The 23485-nt window shown below is 44.6% G+C and overlaps 1 protein-coding gene across 4 annotated transcripts in view; it reads right to left on the bottom strand.

Moving 5' to 3' along the window:
- The window catches only part of ZNF207 (zinc finger protein 207), a 161016-nt gene that overhangs the window by 41276 nt on the left and 96255 nt on the right, over positions 1-23485 (bottom strand). For 2 of the 4 annotated variants that reach the window (XM_069654986.1, XM_069654988.1), the window contains exon 7: positions 20371-20543. In XM_069654986.1, the coding sequence (XP_069511087.1) occupies positions 20371-20543 (173 nt within the window). The remainder of the gene's footprint in view (positions 1-20370; positions 20544-23485) is intronic. The other 2 variants (XM_069654987.1, XM_069654989.1) reach the window with 1 other exon arrangement.

Genomic DNA, 23485 nt, shown 5'->3' with positions numbered 1-23485 from the left:
AAAAAAACTACAACTAAACAGCCCCAAGGATGTTCACCCCACGGAAAACAAAGAACCAACGGAAAGAACAAAGAACCAACGGAAAGACAGGACAGAAGGAAACGAACAACTGAATACACAAGCTCACCAAGACGGATGCACTAGGACGCCACATCAACACCACTCCGACCCTGAACCGTCCAAAGCCTCGACAGACCAGTGTCACACGACATAACCTGAGAATAGGTATTACCTACACAGTCCCACACCCGAAGGTTCCGACGCACCTACCAATCGAAATACTCACTATGATCGCGCCCAGAGGGAACTTACAAGAAACTGCGAAAAAAAGACTGGTGCCATTTTGAAAAAATTGTCACCCTTTGTTAGGCAGAATTGCAGGCAGTACCCTCTGGTACCACTACACACAATTAGTACTACAGGTGTTAGCCAAACCAACCTTTGGTACAAGTCTGTACCACAGTTTTTGATAGCGAGCTGAGAAGCCAGGATTATCTCAAGAGTCAATGTGAGCAGTACAAGTATTTAGAGGACTTTCACAGTGGTTCAAGTAAACGCTTATACTCCAGGTTTCTTGGGGGGTTGGGGGGGAGGGACACATTCATTTATTACACAATCATTTAGAAAATGATTTCCCTAGAAGAATGCAAATATATAAACAAATAAACTCCAATACGAAACTAAGCTTTTGAGGCAGGTTGCGCTCCCCTGAAATGAGAGCAAAATGGCAGTTCAATTACTTCGCATTGAGCAAAAAGGACAAAAGTAAGTAGAAAAGATCACATACTTTCTAGGCAATGCAAATAGTCTCAGTTCACCAGAAGAGTTCAGTTCAAGTCAATAGACCAGGCCAAATTCAATGGACTAGTGTTCTGGATAGGAAAGAGCACTTCTGGTATCAAACGGTAAAGTGTTTGCAAAGGTTCTCAGAAGTAGTTTAGGCGAAAAAGGATCACACGATTTGTCACAAGCTGATTAGGCCTGTAAGTAGGGAAAATTTCACAAACTTTCACCGCGAGAGTGGCATTCTCTCAATCGGGTTGGCACAGTACCTTTTGTATGAAGAAACAAATGTTGCTGAAGTTATGGTTCCTGCAGATCTCACTGTTCCTGAGCCTTAGTCGTGGGGACAAGAGGGGGGACGTCGTGGACTCCTGCACTGCACGGGATCATTGAAGAAAGCAAACAAAATGGAGTCACTTCAGTTCCAGTAGCTGTAGATTCAAGAACAAACTGGTGTCCCTCTCCCTGGTTAATTCTAACCAGCCTTGAGAATGGTATCCAGGTGTCTTATGAGTTGATTGGTCCCACCAACTCAAAGGAAGAAGCCGTCCTTGAAGGAGCTTCTCTGGCGAATGCAGTTTGGCAATTCAGACCTGCAGCAGGGCTTCACCGGGCAAACCAATGGTCCAGGAGTTGCAGCAGCTGTCCTCTTCCAGCTGGTCTATGGTTCCTTCATTCCAGTTTTCGACTCGCCTTTTAAATAGTTTTCTCCCATTCATTCCAGCCTAGCGGTCACTGACCCAGCAGGGTGGCTGTCCTTGCTGGACAGTCAGCCAATCACGCCAGAGTCCTTTTGGGTCTCCTAGGAGACTAAGCACAAGGTTCTGGGCACCGCCTTCACTTTCTGCCCAGCCCAGACACTCTGACGTGGTCTTCAGTCCTGAAGCCCGCCAAAGGCACACAAACAAAGGGACCAAAAGAAATGGTGAAAAAAAGACCGGGACCTGTTTAAACAAAAAGGGGCTTAAGGCGCCATCTTGAAAAACATGGCTCCCGCGATTTTTAGCTACCGGTGTTTGCGGTCGGAAAAATCATGGTAGTTCGTTGTAAAACCACTGCCACCAGCCAATACGATAGGAAAGGAAAGGGTAGCGTTTGACTGCTACATGAGTTTCTAGAAATAAGGTATACTAGGTAACCCCTACACCACTCTATAGGAAGATAGTGTGTACTGGGTCTAGGAATTTAAAAAAGACTAGTAAAGTCAATTTAACCTTACATTCTCTGGGAAACAGGAGTTAATCCCAGAGAAGGTATTTAAACATTTGTTAAGTCTAAAAAGACATCCCTGCGTCACTGCACTGAGGGTGCTGTTAACACATGAAAATATGATGCCTATGGAGCCATCTAAAACTCCATAACTAAAAGAAAACACAGAAACCAAACAGAATTAAAAAGTTCAAAGTCCCAAAGTTTCTGGGGTTGACACAGGTCAGGAAGATTTCACTGAAATTAAAATCTTAACGACCCACACAATATATGAGTGGTAATTGTAGCACACCATAATGTACACAACAGGGACGGGATATGTGCCGTAGAAAGTTGAAACGGAGGGGATAGGGTACCACCACCAACCCTACTAATACTCATCCTGTTGCATACACCTCAAACTCTGCACTAAACCATACCACTACAGCACAACAATCCGTGCAAACTTCCCACAATAAACCACACAGCCTTGCACAACAGCAGATATTACCGACTGAAGCTGTTAACGGCATATCACAGCTCTCTTGCTCTTTTCTCCAGCTCAGTCCTACTTACACCTCCCCTTACCCTCTTGCTTTACAGATGCACCAGAGCGCAGATGGGACCACTCCGGTGGTAAAAGTGCACAGTATAAAAATAAATTAACAGTCCCTTAGCGTCAGTTGGAGTGCTTGAATTTGTTACATGCACCTTGAGGCTGAAGTTCCTTGCCAAGAAGAGACTGCTTCTGTGGGGCAGGCCACTCCATGATTCTTTAGGAAGCAAAAACGACAGTTTGCAAAAGGGGTCAAAACAGTCTGGTGACAACAGGTGATCCTCAATGGATCAACAAAGAAGCAGGCCCAGCATGGCTTCTGGGGATGCCAGAAAACTGAAAATGCAGATCATTCATGCTCCAAGGATGTACTCAGAAAAGGTGACTACTGCAGCAAGGTAGCCCAGGGGAGAACTGGGCAGTCCACCAGCTGGTCCAGAGAAACTTCCCAAGGCACAGATCCTCAAGCGGTAAGGTATGGGGTGCCAAAACGTATTTCCACCAGTTATAGGGGGCAGGGATTCAAAGCACAAGCAGCGACAAGGGGCTTGATATCTACCAATACTGGTTTTCCTCTTAAAGAGCTCCTGACCCTTTAGCTAAAGTATTTGCTGGTCACGTTTCTACTAGAAGGGCTATATTTTAAGGCAATATGCAACTTGTCTATGGTTTTACTGTGCTATAAGATTATAAACTGACTTAATTACTATTCCTCATGTTAACTTTCATTGTAACCCCTCCTTTACTGCATAATAGTTACGTGAGAAGTGTCAAATGACCGTTTTAGAATTAAAGCGTTGGTGACATCGGGGTCACTTTGGTGTATGCATGCACAGGTGTGAGTTAGTAGTACAACATGCATTACTCAGTAAAAGCAATTCTGATGGTTGCATCTGCTTAGTCACATGCTGCGCTTATAGTCCAACATCTTTGCATAGTCTGACATCTAGTGGAAATCGCAGAGTATTGCATCTTTCCATCGAAGGTCGAAGGTCGAAAGGGGACGTCGACATGGGCATGACTAACACTATTCCTAACATGACATGTAGTGTACCCAAAAGCCCTCACTCGTCGAGGTCCCTCAGATTGGGTTTTCCGTCAACCTAGTTGGTCGCGTATGCAGAGTTCGCAAGAGTTAATATTGCTTTGTCCCCACAACCTACGGTCATCCGTATACAGCTGATATTCATTGCATAGGTTAAGGGCTAATAAAGAATATTTTTTATAAATCCTGCCTAACTTTATTTGTACGAGTGCCATGTGTGATTCTAACACTACACCAGCCCCATATCTCATGAAGACTTATCCTTACTGCTCAGCTACCCGTTTGGCTAGATTCAAGTGTAATTTCCATTATAATATGGCATCATCTCATAACCCTCCCTTAGGGCTAGTTATGAAAATCCATTCATTGTTGACCCTGCTGGTATCCGATCAGTTTCTCACAAGAGATGAACTGCATGCGTTGCTCCTCTACAGATGTTTCTCCCTCACTCTGGCCACCATAAGCAAGCTGTTGGATGGTGACAACAGGAGAGAAGTGGGGTAAGGGCATTTGCAGTTCACTTCCACTGAATGGCAAACAGGTGGATGTTAGGCAAGTTTGTATGTAGTAACCCTGTGTGAGACTACACCAGCCTTATCCTCTTGGCAATCGGTAACCCCAACCTTTGGTATAGGCCTGTACTACACAAGTTGGTAGAGTGAGCAGCCAGCCTTATCTCAAGAGGGGTAAATGCAAGCTGTAGGGTTGCAAAACAGATTCACAGTGACCTGTATTCAAACACTTATACTCAAGGATCCTTGATTAAATAATTATTAATTTGTCAGTTTTAAAATAAGCCTGCTTTAGAAAGGGCAATTGGCAACAATCAAATCCATGTTCAGTTTAGTTACCCTTTTGGGATGTCACACACACACTTCCTACACCTTGAGGTGACTTCAATAGCTAGGACACTGGACATTTCATATATCACATTTAAACGCAATACTGGAGTTGTGGAAAAAGGGAACGTTAGGGAAGGAACAATGGTTAGCAAGTTTCTCAAAATAGGCAAGTACTTTACAATCCCCCAATGAAATGTAGGTTAACCCTTTCCCAGCTATACAAGCAAGGTATGTAGGACTTCTTGAGGAACAGATCAACACAGTCCGAGTGTAAGAAGATTCTACAGGGAGCCAGGACAGCAAATGTCAGTTGAGCAAAGTCTAGGCAAGCTGAGGCACTTCTTGAAGATCGCACAAAAGTCTTGCACAATGGAAAAGCGAGTTTTGTAGCAAAAACAATAACTGTTGGGCCACAAGCTGGGAGTTTTTGAGAAACAAAGTTGCATGCAACTCTGCAAAAGGCAGCAAATGCAAGTCTCCAGCGAGAACAAGAAAGCTACACAACCAGAGGCAAGTATACCTAGTTACACAGTACCTTGAGTCTGAAGCAAGGTTGCAGCTGGCCTGTTGTAGCCTAGCAGATAGTGTTGTTCCTGGGTCTCAGTTGTGGGGACAAGGAAGATGTCTAGGGACTCCTGCACTACGGTTTGAAGGTCAGCGGTAGGAATGGACACAATTCAGATGAGCAGCACTTAGTGGTTTCAGCTACTCACAAATAGCACCAGCGCGGTTCTTGGACACCTTATAAGCTCACCTTGCTTTTGGGGCCCAGCACTTTGTTCTGGTGGCTCAGGCATTGGCAGTCCTGCTTCGAGGAGTCCAGAGGATCTTCCTGGAGCTCGGGTCCGGCTTAAAAACAATGCACTCTGTTCTGGTGTTCCTGTCCCCTGGCACTGTTGCAGCTACAGTGAACTACAGCAGGGAGAGCAGTTTCAGTCCCACTAACTCAAGGGAAGAAGTCCTTTCCGGAGCTTCTCTTGTCGATGAGAAAAAAATGTTTCAGCACTGCAGCAGGGCTTCACTGGGCAGTTCAACGGTCCAGGAGGATGCAGCAAGCTTAGTTCAAGGTTTGTCAGGTCGTCCTCAGCGGTCGACTTGGTCCTCAGTTCCAAAACCCTCGCCTTTTAAGCAGGTTTCTCCCATTCAGGCACAGCCTAGCTGCCAATCACACAGCAGGGTGGCTGTCCTGCAAGGGCAGACAGCCAATCAGGACTGGGTGCATTCAGGTAACCATGTAGACGAAGGACAGTGGATTTTCGGCAACTCCCTCACTTTCTGCCCTTGCAGGCACACTGGAGCCAGAGGCGTGTTTTATTACTCTAGCCAACCAGAGGCAAAACTAATGGGTCAAACCTGGTGTGGCACGCAGAGTAAAACCCAAGACCGACCTCACAAACAGAAAACATCGAAAAAAGAAGACTGGGCCTTTTTGACAATGGTCACCCATGGGTGCTATACTACACCTGAAGGTTCAACCTGCAGTTAAAAAGCACAAATGGTAGGAAAATTAAACCACTTCGAGCCATTTAAAGTGTTAGGGAGAATGCTCAGAAATGTGCCAATTTCTCTCTACCTTAGAGACCCCCAGCAACTTCGCTGAATTTTGAGGACTTGAATATTTAACCTGGAGAGAGGAGACCCTTTTTCCAACACTCATGTATTTTAATGTGATTTGAACACTTTCTTTTGGTTGGGGAGTCTGACAAACTCCATAGGCATCTTTTACATTGTGTCACACAGTACCTTCAGTGCAGTGGCACAGGAAGTCTTCCAGATTTCACCAAGGTTTAAATACCTTCTCTTGGATAAACTGTCTAAGAGCAGTGAAGTGTAACTTTCTAGACCCCAGCACATACTATCTTACAATAGGGTGCTGGAGGGGTTACTTAGTATCCCCTTTGTCTAGCTTCTCATGCAGCAATGTTACCCTTTCCTCGATGATTGGCTGGTTGCAGTGGTTTACTGCGCTCACAGCTGCAGTAAAGCACTCAAGGGTACCATTTTTGTCAAAATGGCCCCAGTCTATTTTCGCCAGGTTTGGTCCCTTTGTTTGGTCTTTGCCGGGATTCACGCGTGAAGCCCGCCTCTTCCTCCAGGTTGTCCGGTAGGGGCAGGAAGGAAGGTGCCCGAAACTCCCTGTGCTTAGTCTCCTAGGAGACAGGAATGCACTCCTAGGTGATTAGACTACTGGCTGTCTGGCAAGGACAGCCACCCTATTGGGTGACAGCTAGGCTGAAATGAGTGGAAGAAACTTGCATAAAAGGCGAGGCTTTTTGGCTTGGAAGGCAGAGTAGACTACTGAACGAAGGAATCCGAAGAAGAACTTGGAAGAAAAGCCTGCTGCATCTCCTGGACCGTTGGTTTGCCCAGTGAAGCCCTGCTGCTCTGCTGAAGCTCCGAATTCCCCTCGAGAATCCCGCTCTTAAATCTGGTTCTAAATACAAACAGTGGTATATTAATGTCCACAGGATCCTAGTTACTAAAGTCACCTGAGGGTGTAGGAAGTGTGTGCGCCATCCCAAAAGGGTTCTTACTGATTTAGAATTATCTAGAGTATTTTGGAGTGTATTTGCGTTTTACTATTATATTGTTCAAACTGAATGTTAAATTAAAAATTGTTTAAGAAACCTTGGGTTTAAGAGTTTGACTACTTGTCACTGAATTTCTAACCCCTACAGCTCACATTGACACCTCTTGAGATCAGCTGGCTGCTCAACATGCTACCAACCTGTGTAGTACAGATTTATACCAAAGGTTGAGTTCCTATTGCCAGGAGGTCAGGGTTCTTGTAGTGCAACCAAAGAGTACTGCATACAATCTTGCCTAACAAAGTAGTGAGGGTAACATTACATAAGTAGGAAAAGGGGCTAGTAAGTAACCCCCACAGCACTCTGCATCAGATGGGGTGTGCTGGACCTACAAAGAAAAAGTCAAGTCAATTTCACTTTACTATTTTTTGGGAACTATAGTTAACCCAAGAAAAAAAAAGTATTTATATGAGAAATCTAAAGGATTTCTCTGCGACACTGCCCTGAAGGTGCAGTGCGTCACCATACAAAAAGTAAATGCCTATTGAGTCTGTCAGACTCCAAAAACATAGGAAATATAAAATCCAAATTAGATCAAAACACGAGGGCACTCACTGTTAGGCAACATTTGAATGCAGTACCCTCTGAGAACACTACAAACAACTATGACTACAGGTATAGGCAACCCAAACTTTGGCATAATATTGTACTACACAGTTTTGGTAGCGTGTTGAGCAGCCAGGCAGTTTTGGTAGCGTGTTGAGCAGCCAGGCTTATCTCAAGAGGGTAAATGTGAGCTGTAGTGGAGTTACAAAGATTCACAGTTACAGGTATTCAAATAAACTCTTACTCTTAAGGTTTCTTGCATAAAAGTCAGCTATAAACTTCTTTAGAAGGGAGAAATATACCAGTAACACAAAAACACTTCAATACTGTACAAGTTTCTGAACCACTGAAGACCCTTTTGGGATCACACACACACACATCTCCAATGCAGCCCGCTCCTCAAAGCCACTCCGATCAGGCCAATGCAGCTCCCACCACCATCTACTGGTGTGCCACAGGGCTCTTGCACTGCGCCTACCATCTACAGTCTATTAACAAAACATTGACATGTTGGACTTGCTCTGCATACTATGCCGACGAAACTAAAGTCCTCCTCCCTTTCACTGGCTCATATGACCATGATGCAGCTGCCCTCCTTCAAATCTACTACACCATCCAAGCCTTTGGTTAACTGGTGACAAAACAGATCATTCCAGTAGGTCCCAAGGAAACACTGCCCAAACTCAACATAAAATACAAACACTTCAACATTGATAACAAACATACTGGTCTCCACCTCAGTAAAGACCGTCGAGTACACATGGACTCACTCCGTCTCGTCAGGTTAACGCGATTGCTTCTGCATCGGCACACCATTAAACCCTTTCTAACCATTCTAAACAGGCTCTCCATCGCCCGCGCCACAATAGGAGCGAAACTGGACTACTGCAATGCCCTCCTGGCAGGCACTTCTGCAAAAAACTCAGTTCAAAACAATGCGCTCTGCCCAGCTCTCTCCATCCCCAAAAGAGACCACATCACCCAGACCAGGCTAGATGCCCACTGGCTCCCAGTAAAGGAAATTATCAACTTCAAGATCCTCACCCCATCACAAATGCATCAATCTCTCTGCCCCCCTAATACCCATCTGAAACCATACTCCGGAACACCTCCACACACCCCAAAACAAGTCACCATGCCAACCAACAGTTCCCTCTGTCAAAAGAGAAAATGCTAGAGCCATTGGCTTTCCAAAAATTGCATCCAAACTATGGAACGCCCTTCCCAAGAGCCGAACCCTCCTTATCCATTTTTCGCAAACTCCTCAAAAACACAATTTAACTAGCCCCTACTGTCCCACTGCATGCATTTAGAGTCCCTATATATTTTGCTTCCAAGGATGACCATGTAACCACCTCCTGTGTAAACTATACTGTGTATGTAAACGCTCTGCTATGCACTGCAACCAATGACGGACATGTAGCTTCTCAAGTAACCAGCAAGACTTTCTGTAACAGCGCCACAATTCCTAAGGGCTGCTGTGCGCTTTCAAAATGTGAATAAATAAAATCACCTAGACCCATAGGTGACTTCATAACTAGGGTGTTGGGGACAATATTACCTTACTGTTAGCTTTCAGAATACTTTTAGAAATTGTTAAAAGGTAAAGGTTATTAGAACACAAGAGATCACAAATATTCTTAAGTAGGCAAACACTTAGATTCTCCAAGAGGCATACAATTCAATAGGCTAAGCCCAAGTCAATGGGCAAAAGTCGTATAGGATGAAGCACTTCTGGCAAGTAAATGGAGAAGTCTTTGCACAAGTTCTTAGGAGTCTGATGAAAAGAAGAATCAAATGCAGGGCCACAAGCTGATTAGACTTGTGAGTTGTAGAAGTTTCAAGCAACTCTACAATAAGAGGCAAGTTCTTCAGCTTGTTTTACAGTACCTTGGCAATGAATAAAAGATGCAGCTGATCACTTCTGTTCAAGTGCAGCCCTGCAGATCTCACTGTTCCTGGGCCTCATTCGTGAGGACAAGAGGGACGTTGGGAGACTCCTGCAATGCACTGACTGTCAAAACTGGCAATCAGCAAACTTCAATTTCAGTGGCTGTTTCGTGTTTCAGCACCTCGTTTCTACCACAAATAGCTACACCATGGTTAGTGGCTGTTGAGATGATTTTGCTTGCTTCTGGGGTCCCACACTGTTGAGGGGGCTCAGGCTTGGTCAGTCCTGCTTCTTGGTAGTGCGGAGGATCTTCCAAAAGCTCAAGGCAGGCCAGCTTAAAAGCAACACAATCTGGTGTTCCTTCCTGGCTATACGGTTTCCAGTAGCAACTCTGGAAATTCAACCGGCTCCAAGATGGATGTCCAGGGGCTTATTTTGGAGTTGATTGGTCCCACCAATTCAAGGGAAGAAGTAGTCCTTGCAGGGGCTTCTCCGATGAGAACTTGGCGTATCAGCACTACAGCAGGGCTTCCCCGGGCAAACCAATGGTCCATGAGTTACAGCAGGCGTCCTCTTCAAGCTCTTTGGTTCCTTCGTCCAGTGGTTGACTGCCTTCCAAGCCAAAAGACTCCTTTTATTCAGTTCTCTCCCATTCATTCCGGCCTAACTGGCACTCACCCATCAGGGTGGCTGTCCTTGCCGGACAGTCAGCCAGCCAATCACACCAGAGTGAATTTGGGTCTACTAGGAGGCTAAGCACAGTTTCAGGCACCTCCCTCACTTCCTGCCTACCCCAGACTCTGGAGCCAGAGACGGGTTTCACTCCTGAAGCCCACCAAAGGCAAAATGAACAAAGACCAAACCTGGTTTTGCGCGCAGAGAAAATCTCTAGGCCCTTTCCACAAAAAACTGTTGAAAAAAGAAGATCGGTGGTAATTTCGTCAAAGATGGCTCTGCGCCATTTTGAAAAAGATTGCGGCTCCGGTAAAACAACCGCAGGAGCTAATGCAGCCTGCAGTAAAGACATACCAGGGTAGTTCAAACAAAACCACTGCCACCAGCCATTCAGTGAGGAAAGGGTAACAAAAATGTTACATCAGAAGCTAGACAAAAGTAAAGGTCACTCTCCCCAGGTTAAAAAAATCAAGTCCTCAAAATCCAGAAGAGTTGCTGGGGGTCTAAGTTAGGGGGAATTTGCACATTTGAGAATTCTTCATAACACTCACTGCAGGGTTAAAATGAAAAAATCCAACAGTCCAGCAAAAGAGCTGGGGGTCTAAGGTTGAAGGGAATTAGCACAGAAATGAGAATTCTCCTTAACACTTTCACTATTCCCGTTAGGATACATGTACGAGTGTCCCCTTAAGCGCAACCGTTATCCTAAAATAAGTTAATCACTTTCGTTAGTCTGAACTGAAAAGCAACTAAATGAATATTAGACCTCAAGGTCCAACTCCCCTAGAATAACTTAACCTGAATCAGAGTTATAGGTTAATACTATTCCTAGAATAGGTTTCTCGCTAGATCAGAAAAGTATACTGCCCAGTTGATATTACCATGTGATCTCTTGCTGAGCGTCACAGTACAACTGGATTACTGAAAGTAATCAAAAAAGTAACTATTTGTTTGACATATATGGGATACATTACTCACCGTAATAGTATTTCTGATGCTTGCATCTGCTTAGATTCACATGCTGTGCCGACATCTAGTGGAAGCTGCAGAGTATTACAGTTTTCGAAACTCGAAAAGAGACGTCGACAGTGCGTGCCAGTAATACTATCCCTAGTGCGACGTCCACTGTACCCATGATCCCTCACGTGTCGAGGTCCCTCGGATTGTATTTTTCTGACATGAGGTGTAGCGCGAGTATAGTTGTATCCAAGCATACGTATTAGACCAGCTCATAAGCATCCATGTACCTTCTCTCCAAGGGGAGAGAAGGGTGAATTGCATGTGAATCCAAGCAGAAACAAGCATCAGAAGAACAAGTTACTTTCTTACCTGGTAACGTTCTTTCGATGGGATGGTCCGACGACGTATTCCAGATAATGTCATAGATATGGAATACGTCGGAGGACCCAATCCCCTCGAAATACGATTACGGTGAGTAATTTATCCCTTCTGAGGCTTGTGGAATCTGCTTCAATCACATGCTGTCCATAGATTAGCAAGCAGTAGAAGGAGGTGGGATGTGAGAAGGTTCATGAGCGAATAAATATCTTAGAATAGCTTGTCCCACTTGTGTATCTGTCTTGGATTGATGTCAATGCACTAGTGCTGAGTGAATGTATGTATAGAGCACCATGTAGCTGCAAATACTGTCCAAGGGGACATTTGCAATGAAAGCCAGAGTGGCTCCAGTGCCTCTTGTTGGGTGAGCCCTTGGCGTAAAAGGCAGTGTCTTGAAAGGAAATAGCACAGTTGGATACATCTGACCATCCACCTAGAGATTTCTCTGCCTCATGCTATGGAGACAAACAGCTGATCTGTCTTTCTTAGCGGTCTGGTCTATGTAGTAGAGGAACGCCCTCCTCACATCTAGTGTGTGGAGTTTCACCTCAGCTGAGCTGTTGGGTTCATGGAAGAAAGCCTGTAGCTCAATAGACTGGTTTACATGGAATTTGGAAATTAATTTAGGTGAGAACCTAGGGTGGGTGCGTATACCAGTTTGTCCTGTATGGTAAAGAAAGGATCCTGCACTGACAGCTTGGATTTCACTGACCCTTCTTATGGAAGTGAGGGCTACTAAGAAGGCAGTCAAGTCAGGTGTTTGAGACTAGACTTGTGCATAGGCTCAAAGGGTGTCCCATGAGCTTAGCGAGTACCACATTAAGGTCCCAACCTGGCGGTGGGTTAGAAATTGGAGGGTGAAGTCTCTTTACCCCTTCCATAAATGCTTTGATGACTAGTACCTTCCACCATGTGACCATGCTATGGGAGTGGTGTAGGCTGGCAAAGCCGCCAGATGTACTTTTAGTGAGGTAAACACTAACCCTGCATCCAGTAAGTAGAGCATATAGGTTAGAATGGTTAAAGGAGTACAATCAATGGGGTTGATTTGATTATTCTGGCACCAAATTACAAATAGTTACCATTTATCATAGTAACAGTGCCTAGTGTTCGGTTTTCTTGATTCCCTCAAGATATCCATACATCTGTGGTAGATTGAGAGGTTCGAACTCTCGGACTTCAGGAGCCATGCTGCAAAGTTCATAGTGTGTGGTTGTGGGTGCACCGTTAGTCCTCCGTGCTGGGCGAGTAGGTTGTACTGGCACAGGATTTTGATGGGTTCGCACATCGCCAGTCTGCGCAGATGTGGCTACCACAGTTGTCTTGCCCACATAGGAGCAAGAAGGATTAGCGTCATTGATTCTTTGTGCAACTTGCTCACCACCTTCCTCATGAGGAGTCGGGGGCAAAGCATAAGCAAACCTCCCTGACCAGTTCATCCATAGGGTGTTTCCCTTAGAGCATGGCTGAGGGAACCTGGATGCGAAATCTGGGCAATGACGATTTTCGCTTGTGGCAAGTAAGTCTATAGTTGGAAAACCCCATTGAGAGAAGAGGTGTTCTACGACCTTTGTGTAGACGCGACTTGTGTTCCTCTGGTAGGGGGGGGGGGATCTCTGCTCAATGAGTCTAGAGCGTCGAGTTCCCCTGGAACATGTGATTATAGGAACATTTTCCGTCTGAGTGCCCATTTCCAGATTTTTTTGTGCAAGTCTGGATAGATTTGGAGTGCGTGCACCCCAGTTTGTTGATATAAAACATCGCTGTGGTGCTGTCCGTTAGGATCTGCACCAAAAGGTTTGTTAAATCGGGTTTGAACACCTGGAAGGCTTTCAATACTTCCAGAAGTTCCAGCACATTGATGTGGTTCTGAGCTGCAGTGAGACCACAGACCCTGGGCTGTGTGGTGAAGGTATTGAGCCCCCACCCTGCCAGTGAGGTGTCCGTTGTAATCACTGCCTTTATCTGTGGGTCGTAGAAGGGCTTCCCCTTAGTCAGGTTTTCGCTCGTCCACCAGCAAAGATTTTGTGCCAGTGTTAGCAAAACGACCACTAGATCGTCCCCACTAACCGCTCGCCTGAGACCATTGTTTCGCCAACCACTCCTGTATGGGACGCATGCGCAGGCGTGCGCGAGGAACCAGGTATATGCTAGATGCTATCATGCCTATTAAACGCATCGCTTTGTGCACCCTTATCTGGCGGCCGGGCTGATAATGTGTTATTTGCAGCAACAAATGCCTCATTCTTTCCTCTGAGGGAAAGACCTATCATTTCTCTGTGTTTAGGATAGCTCCTAGGAGCTGCTTGGCACTAGGCTTGATTTTGTCTCGATGGAGAAGCCCAATTGAAGGAGGAGGTTTATCGTTTGGATGTTTTGTCTGCAAATCAGTTCATTCCACGGTTATGAGCCAGTCATCCAAGTAAGGGTACACTGGGATTGCCTGTCTGCCGAGGTGCGCTGCCACCACCGCCAGAACCTTGGTGAATACCCTTGGAGGCGAGACTATTCCAAAGGGCAGCACCTTGAATTGGTAGTGCTGGTTCGCCATCTTGAAACGCAAGAATCTTCTGTGGGCTTGGACCATTGAAATATGAAAATGGGAATCTTTCATATCCAGTGTTGCCATTTAATCTTTTTTAGAAGCAGGATTACCTCTTGTAGCGTAGTCATGCAGAACTTTTGTGGCTGGACATACTTGTTCGCAGGCCACAAATCTAATATTGGGCGCATCGTTCGATCTTTTTTTGGCACAAGGAAGTAAGTTGAATAAATACCCCCGTTTACCTGGTTGGCTGGGACCACTTCTATGGCGTCCTTTACTAGAAGCGCTGTTATCTCTTCTAGAAGGGTCCGCTGATGGTCTTCTGAGTGGACCTTTTATCTCGGGGGAGGTTACCTCTTTGCCCCATGAGCTGACCTAAGGATTTTAGAGTGTCATACTCCTTTGCTTTCTTAAGTGCGTATTCTACAGCTTTGCCGAAGAGCACATCAGGTTCCACTGGCATATTTATTAGGGTGGCCTGTGTTTCTGCCTGATTGGCGAAACCCTGCGTGCCTCTTTATAATAGTGCCCTCTGCGAAGACTCTCCCTGTATTGTCAGCCACGTCGAAATTTGACGTAAAGACAAGTAGATAAAGCTCTTCCGTCTGCTGCCACCGGAGCGAGTTGAGATTCAAGTGGCTCGGGTGTGGCTGAGTAACGCAGAAACTTGCCGAAAGTGTAGCATTGTTAGCAACTCTCATCTGGTAGGCTGCAGAAGAGGCGACTTTTCTCCCCATTGCATATATTTTCTTGCTCTCCTTATCCGGAGGAAGCAAGGGGTGTGCCTAGGGGTGTAACGGTACACCGGTATACCGGTATAATTACCGTGACCCTCCTCATTTAATCACAATAACCTTGACCTTCTACATACCGGTTTACCGTGTGTGTTCAGCATCAAAGCAGTTTTGTTTTCAGTGGCTTCCCCTTACACAGATGAACACGTGGGCGACAGGCAAGGCAGCAAAGCAGATTTGTTCAGGGCTGCACACGCAGACAGTGAAGTTCGGACCACTTTACTATTTTGTTTAAATTGCATGCAGCTGCCTGTCACTTTCAAGTAAGCTAACACCCCCACTGAGCACAACAGATAAGCTGATGTCAACGAGGCGAAGCTGCATTCTGCACGAGGCTCCAGTGAAAAATGGAATTGGAATCTTGTGCCACTGCTGTATTGCTTGGGCCCTTTTCCACACAAAAATAAACACTTTCTGCATGACAAAAAGCCTCTCGTGTGCAATGCGAGAAGGGCTGTTGTCTATGTTCAGAGCCTGTGTGTGTAAAGAAAGCTTTGTATTTTTTTCCATTTTGTTTTGCTTTCGTTACTTATTGAAACAGAAAGTTATTTGAGAGAGAGGCAAATCGGCAGGCCCGTTGCACAGCAACCACCCTGCCAGCAGGATCATAAAGCTATCAATTTGGTCCAGGCCCTTTGAACACTCCACAGAAGAACACATTAACCCCTGTCCTGCAGCACACTTTGCACAAGCTGAGTGGTGGTCTGGGGCCAAGCTGCTTTGTTTGGGCAAATGCCATTTCAGTGAGCCACTGTCTCCAAGGTTTGGAGTGTGGACACTGCAAGTAAAGTGCTAAATATAGTTTAGGAGAGGCCTGTGGTCAACAAACTTAAGGATAGTCTTTGCTTCTGCTCGCCCAACTATGTGGAGGGCCCAGACCTGCATGCTATCAGTTTACACCCATCAGAAAAGTCCAATCATACTGAAAAAAGGCTGCTTTATACGCGAACATGAGCTATGTTGTTTGTTCCTTTTACATGGCAACCGTCTGCATTTTGAAAACATTTCTGAAGTGCCGTTAAGCTTATAGACTACTTTCGTGGCATGCAGACTGTTCCAAAAAGAGAAGTATGCAATTGCACGAGGTCCCGAACCATTTTAGTAAATAGAATATGTCCCATGTCCTGGTTTTCACAGGGGCTTGGCGGTGACTGAGCATGAACCAAATATTTAAAATGTTTGCACGTGTTCATGGTTTCTTTGGCCCCACTTTTGGGATACGGAGTGATTGCCAGGAAATATCCATTAAGCAGCTGTTTTGTTAAGGGTACCTCTAGATCTGGATGAAGATGCATGCTTACCCATTTCAAAATGCAGAACGCAGCCTGTATATGATAACAAACACAGTGTTAGTTTATGATTTTCAAATTCAAAGGGGCAGTGAGAAAATGTTAACTATGTTTTATGGGTACAAACAGTTTCTGGTGGGGCAGTTTTGTATCCCAGAAGGACATCCCTGTTGACAAAAACAATACATTGTAAGGAATGAGAAGGAACTAGTTCATTCAGTGCAACATAAGGATTATGGATTATATAAATGACATTTTAGATTGTAACAGATTATAATGGAGAACGTGTTTTCTAATGCATACTACAATGGGTGAAGTCCCTGGTTTTATCATTGAATTTGAATAATCTCCAAATATATCACTGCCGCACCACACCCACTAGCTGAAAGCAGGGTGAAAATGGTCTGTGATTATTGATCACCTTTTGGAGCAATTTATCTTTGGCCATCAAATATACATTTGAAGTGACACAGCTCAGCCTGTGCCTTAATTTTGTGGTGTGTAGATTATCAAGGGGCATTAACAGCAGAACAAAGAAAAGCAGCCTAGTTGTGGAGCTGAAACCCTAAATGACCCCTTAAACAATGCTATTGGCTTAACAGGGCCCACAAAGGCTTTAGGGTCTACTTCAATAGAAAGGGTTGAAGTTCATGCCTACCTATACCCTCATCCAGACATTTGTCCAGCGTGGGAACAGGGCTTCTTTACCCTGGTGATATGCGCAGTCAGTTTTTGCTATGCACTCAGTGCAGCCAAAGTGCATTCAGTAAATGAAGAAGGGAGTTTGGTTTTCCCAATTAGCAATTGCCCACTTTTGTCACTTCTACTAGAACATTTATATACAAAAGATAACTTTTTGTGGGGCAAGTCTGTTAAGAAAAGTCAAAAATGGTCACAAAGTATTAATTAAGGTTACTTTAACATGTGTGCTATACCGCGATAACCGTGGTATACCGTTACTTGGCAAGAAGGTTATCATACCGTCCATAAATCCATACCGTGACACCCCTAGGTGTGCCTGCTCGCTTTTGTGTGGTGGTAACCAAAAAACTGGTTTTAACTGGCCTTTTATGTATAAGGGGTCTGAAGGTGCAGGACTGAACAGTTTTCCACACGTGGTTAACGGCACGTGTGAGATTAGGTGCCTCCAAAGGAGGTTGGATTCTACGTTGCACAGATTTTAGCAGTGGGATAAACTGCCCTACTGTCTTTTGTCTCCCAATAATTGTACCTCCTGTGTGTCAATGCGCAAGTGTTCTGCCGCTTTGGCTAAGACTTCGAGGAGCGGTTGATTGTCTACAGGGGAATTAATACCTGATCAATACGAGAATCTATGGAATACATGTTCGCCTCCTGGTTTGGGTCCTCATCGTCCCCATAATAAAGTTAGTCTGTGCCCTCAATAATTTAAGGGTCAGATGTTTCCACAAATGAAAGATAGTCATGGTCTTCAGGATCTATAATTCTGCCCTATGCGGGGACAGAGCAAGCACTCTTAGTAGGGTGTTAAGGGGGCTGAGGTGGAAGGGGTGGACTGAACTTTGAAGGTAATCTGGATTTTTTTCAAAGAAATTCGCCATAAAGGTAGGTCATTCTTCACATAATTATCGATATCCTGCGAAGACCATTCCTTTGAACTGGGGATTACAACGTCAGGCATTTCCCATATCTTCATTAGTAGGAGGATAAGCTTTGGCCTAGAGTCCTTTGGTTTCTCTATGTGCTTGGATAAAATTCCCTTGGACTCTTGTCCCCATGAGGGGGTCTTAGAGGATTTTTATGGTGTTTTTCCCCACCCTGTGGCCCCAGAGGGTGTAAACAGACTTTTTGTGGCCTGACAGATTAATAGAAGAATGTCGAGTGTGGGGGCTAAGGCTTCATCTGCGGACGAACAACCTTCGGAAGGTGTTTTTCGTGCGACACGCTTGCAGTCTTTCGACGTTTTAGCCCTGTCGTGTGCCGATCTTGAACGAGATTGCCCAGAGGACCAGGACTCAGTGGACCGTTCACGGGGTGTCGAACGCTGTCGAGAATGACGCATCTGTCGAATGGGGCATGTGTTTTTTGGTGTGTGCTTTGTAGTGCTGCCTCTGCCGGGTGTAGTCCCCACAACATGGCCGCCGACCTGTCCTACAGGGTCAGGGACTTGCACTCGAGTACCTGATGCTACGCGTGCCCTCGCCGTCCAAAAGTGCGGGTCGCTGCCATTGCTGAAGCCTCCCTCTACCTCCATGGCTTCGAGTTGCCTGGCGTAGTGGGCCCAGCGGTTAGTGGAAAAGTCCTTCAACGTCTTAGGCTTGAAGAGCCTGCACGCTCCACAAGACATTTCGATGTGGTCTCTCGGGAGACGCAAGTTGCAAACAAAAGGTTACGTTTTTTTATGGTTACACTTCGGGCAAAACTTAAATGGTGGGTTTTCCACAATTCTGGTTGAAGGAGATGGCAGCCAGGCGACAAAGTGTAGGAAGGGGAGAATATGCATTCTCAAATGGCCCCCTAACAATTGCCTCCCCCCTCTCTCCCTACTGTCTGTACGGAGCGGCCTTCCAAGGTCGTACGGTCTGTCGCGATGGTCTCTGACAGCAGTATTCCCCTTTCCTCAGCGTGGTGTTACAGCAGTCGATGAAAAGATAGAAAAACTATCGTAATTATACAAAGTCAATGGCTTATTGCCAAAAGGAACTGCTATAAGCGTCCATCTATTATGGCGGGGGAAAAACAATCTTAGGGATCTCGACGCTTGAGGGATCATGGGTACAGTGGACGTCACACGGGATAGTATTACTGGCACGCCCCGTCAACGTCCCTTTGAGTTTCAAAAACAACTAAAACTCTGCAGCTTCCACTAGATGCCGGCATATCTCTGGGCCTACTTGTATTTCAATAAACCATTTATTTTTACTACAGTGTTTCTTTGGACCATTTGTATTACAATTTCATTTGTACCAATTTTACAGCCCTCTGACAAGCCTGGCTGCTCAGGCTACGCTACCCTGAACTCATGTGGTACAGCCTTATACTAAGAGTGGTGTCTTGTACTGCCTCAGTGGAATGCTTTTACCAAGCCCTTAGTTGGACACCTTCCTGTGCGTCTCAATACAAAACTGGCAACAGAAACCATTTGGAAAAAACTCATGGCTAGGCGAGCAAAGGAACACTTAGGGAACCAGGTTCGATGCAAGCAAGCACATGGTCAAACGAGATCACGGACTCGCACGTAAAAGAGTAAAGATGCAACCATCCAACCCAGGAACCATGTAATGCTAAATGTTCTTATACTGCACTCTTTTGCCACTTGTATGTGGTCTTTTTTATTTGCAATTTTAAAGCACTCACACAGCCCAGGGGCAGTGAGGCGCTGTTACAGGAATAGGTCTTAGTTGCGTATTTATAACGTACTTAATACTCAGAGGTTTCCAAGTGTGGAACTGGGGACCAAACCTGTCTTGCTTTGTGTCTTGTTTCCAAGGCGAGCATGTTGCTGCTGAGCTATCCTCCCAGGACAACTTGGCACTCTGGCAGATATGCAATGGGATGGATTGGGGGTTTGTTAGTGGGGTTGAGAGGAACAGAGCAAGATAGCTTTGGTGTGCTTTTGACAGGTTCAGTTGAGAGAAACCGGTCACCGAGTGTTGGTGTGTTTTGGTCAGTAGCAGTCATGTGGTTTTGAGGTCTGGTCTCATGTTTGGTGTTGTGAAGTACGTGCAGTTTGTGGTGCAGTAGACGTATGGTTGCGTTTAGGTCAGAGTGAAGGGGAGTTTGCAGAAATGTGAATTTTTAGTATGTTAGTAGCGATAACCTTTCCTACCCCCAACCTTCCGTCTAAGTGACATTAGTGTTCCCAGAAGTCCATCTAAGTTAGGTAAATTACCTCGAGCCCAACAATCCATCAAAGTCTGGTACATTACCATCACCATTTCCACAAAACGTAACTTAATTGCGACAATGTGAGCAAGACTTCACTCCATGATATGAACGATCATCGGTGAATGGTGCTTAGTTAAAGGGTCAACAGCAGTATACATGTTTGTTAAAAACCTGACCAAATGTTAATTCAGTGGTAGAGAACAATTTTTTGTTCTAAGAACAGTACTTGCAAAGAAAAGATTGACCGCATATTTGTTTAATTTAATGGTCACTTAACAAAAAGTGACAAAGGCCAATTTAGCAGGCAAATAAATTTGACATTGCTGTCAAATGGAACAAGTAATGGGCCATCCCTTTAGTGTAGACACAATTATAATATTTTAAATCAAAACAGATTATGAACTTGCTGAAATAAGTACTCACTGGTGGTCTTACCTGCCCTGCGCTGGGAAAGAGTGGTTTAGTAACTGGCGGTTGAAGGTTTGGTGCCGTCACACCTGGTGCTTGAAGTCGGTTAACACTCTGCACACTCATCTGCTGTGCCTGTGTCATAGGAGGTATACTAGATCCAGGCCGAGGTCCTGGTGGTGGAATACCTGTAAAAGGTTTAATAATTTATTGATCAAACTATCACCAGTGTGCAGCATCTTGGAAAATGAATTAGGAGTCAGGAACTCACGTTTTACTAACAGTAACAATTACCCGAAGAGAGTCAAGTAACTGCACTTTCATAGATTTGAAACTGCATTATAAAATTTATTACACCAAGTACTAGCAATAGAATACGTTTTGAATAAAATGTTGCCAAAGGAAGTTTGAGGCCAGCCCTGCACCAGTGCGTGGTTTAAAGAAACCTGAGGTTAATTCTATGTTAGCAGCACAAACAATCACCAGAGCACGACTATTGACATTCCAACAGGAGAATTTCATAGGGCAAGGCGCAACTGCATGCGCCCTATAGATTATGACATGGAATGTAACATTAATCAGCACTTTTTGAACAGAGGCTACAAAAACTTAGTCATTGATGAAGCATACGCCAAATTCAGTAATGTCACTCGGCTTGACCTCCTGAACAAGGTGCCTAAATCTAAAAACTCCCCACAATACATCTCTCTGGTCACCCCATTTACGACAGACTCTTCCATGCTGCATAAAATGGTTGCAAAACATTGGCACATCCTGAGACTCGACAAAGATCTTGAACCTTTGACACCTAAACCCAAATTTACTTTGGGATCACCTACCATCAAATCACAGGTTAGTCCGCCATTTGAGAATAAAGTGGCTAACCCATCTTGGCTACGACAACCGGCTGTTTTTCACAAATGTGGAAATTGCAATCAGTGTCCTTGGGCCCATCCCAAATGTCAAACTTTTACAGATAAGTTTGGATCTAAAGTGGTTATACAGGATTTCATCAACTGTAAGACAACCCACGTGGTGTATGCCATCATATGCATTTGTGGCAAACTTTACGTGGGTAGTACTATACGTCAACTCAGAATCCATATTAGAGAACACTTGACCAGTCTCCGGTTGTGTGAACCTAAATCCCCTTTAGCAGTTCACTGGCAAGCAGAACATCAATTGGATTTAACCTCCGATCTGCGCTTCATTGGATTAATGAGAGCGCATAAGGGGAAAAGGGGCTGGAATATTCAACTGAAATTGCGGCAAATGGAAGCCAAACTGTATACTGCGATGCACCACTCGTGGATTAAATTCTGACCACAAGATGCATGTTTTTCTATGAATCCGGCCTGTATTGGAATGTTAATTTGCATGTACTGCTGTTTAATTGTATCAATTTGCTTATCAATTAATCCTTCGCTACTGGCAGTAATTAGGTGTTTTATCACCTCCACTAAGCCACATGTGTTGATGCTGCCAGATATCAATGTTGCAATTCCCCCGTGCTTCTTCTCGCCAGAACTTGTTTGCAATTAGTGCTAACCCACATGGTTGAATTATTCAACAAAACTCTGTCAACATTGGATTGTTTCCCTGATCTGTCAGTTACTGATTATCTGTGCTAATAATTGTATCCGATTTACAGTTATTCATAATTAGTACACGGTAACCACGGTCACGCTTGTAGTACCCCGGTCCCTTATTGACATAACTCGTCATCCTGGCGATTGTTGAATTTTCTTTTGTGTTCTATATTTTTTGACACTGATTTCCATTCAACCTCGTTGCATTCAAAGACTAACTTTGTATGAGTTATTATTGTGTGATTAATGAGATGTCACTGTTGACAATGTACGTCACTCACGCGACGTAATTCGTTTACGCCTCCACCGTCACTTCACGCCTCCGCCGGCGGCCATTAGTATTTTAGAGCGACCCAGGTAAGCATTCGCTGGATTTGTCTCATTCCATTTGTTCCATACTTGATTTACCGAGTGAGTACTTTTTCCTTTTGCCCGTGGCCGTCAACTGATGGTTCTATGTCCCCATCTCTTATTCATTATGCTATTTTTGCAGGCGATATATTCGTCCTAGCCAATTGGCGTTTGTTATTGATTCAAGCAATCTGAATACGTCCTTCAACGGGTACTTACCTACCAATCTCCAGTGTGGTAGGTTTCGATAACTATTGTTCTCTTTTCAGTTGATTCCAGGTATGTCCTGGGCTCCATTACTAATTTACTTTTGGTCATGTTCCAACTGATTCCCTATATTTACTGGCCATCCCTATATTTACTGGCCATTCCTAAATCCTTATGTAAGCGGATCTTTATTGGTTACATCACTTTACACTGACCCACATGGTACATTTAACACCGTGTTTTTGGGTTGCCTTGTATTGGTCACTTCATTAGATTTGGAGATTCTTCAATGGACGCTGTGCCTGGATCTAGCCATTTTCTTTAGCACCATTTGTATTGATCTTGCAACTTCTGTCAAGGGTGCCACCTATATATATTTTTTCCTTTGAAGGCTACCGGCACTACTACCAATCGGATTACTTTTCTGTCTTGACACTACTTGCACTTACAGCACTGTGCTGGTGCGTGATTTGCATGAGGGCCTTGCGGCGGTGTGTGTGGCATCAACTATACTTGAAGATGCAACAGTATTGATTATAACGATGCTCATGTACATTTTCCCTATTCTTGTTCTTTATGCTATGTGCCTATATTGATCCATTACTGCTGTCCTACCCTTCTTACCGGATATGGTATGTCCCTTATTTATTCATTTACTTTTTCATGTTGGATTATGCAATATTTTCTCCTTTAATATGTTCTTTGTGATTGTCTCACATCTGTTATTTAATTTTGCATTTCACATTGCTATATATGCTGATGTACTAGGTTATCATTTATTGTAATTCACTTAACATGCTGTTCATGTTACTTGAATGTGGCTTAACCATCCAGCCCTGAAGATGACCCGAGTGTCGAAACACGTGTCAGCTGTTCTTCATTTCAATCCATTAAAATACTGCATTTTGATTGTTGTCTCTTAGCTCAATGGTGTCTAGCGCAATTCCATCCCCCACATCAAAATATTTTTAAAGTTACTTAGC

This window comes from Ambystoma mexicanum, chromosome 3q (genome assembly GCF_040938575.1).
Source record: "Ambystoma mexicanum isolate Mex_15411 chromosome 3q, UKY_AmexF1_1, whole genome shotgun sequence".
NCBI lineage: Eukaryota > Metazoa > Chordata > Amphibia > Caudata > Ambystomatidae > Ambystoma > Ambystoma mexicanum.
The sequence above is the reverse complement of the archived record's forward strand: the minus strand, read 5'-3'. Positions and strand labels throughout refer to the sequence as shown.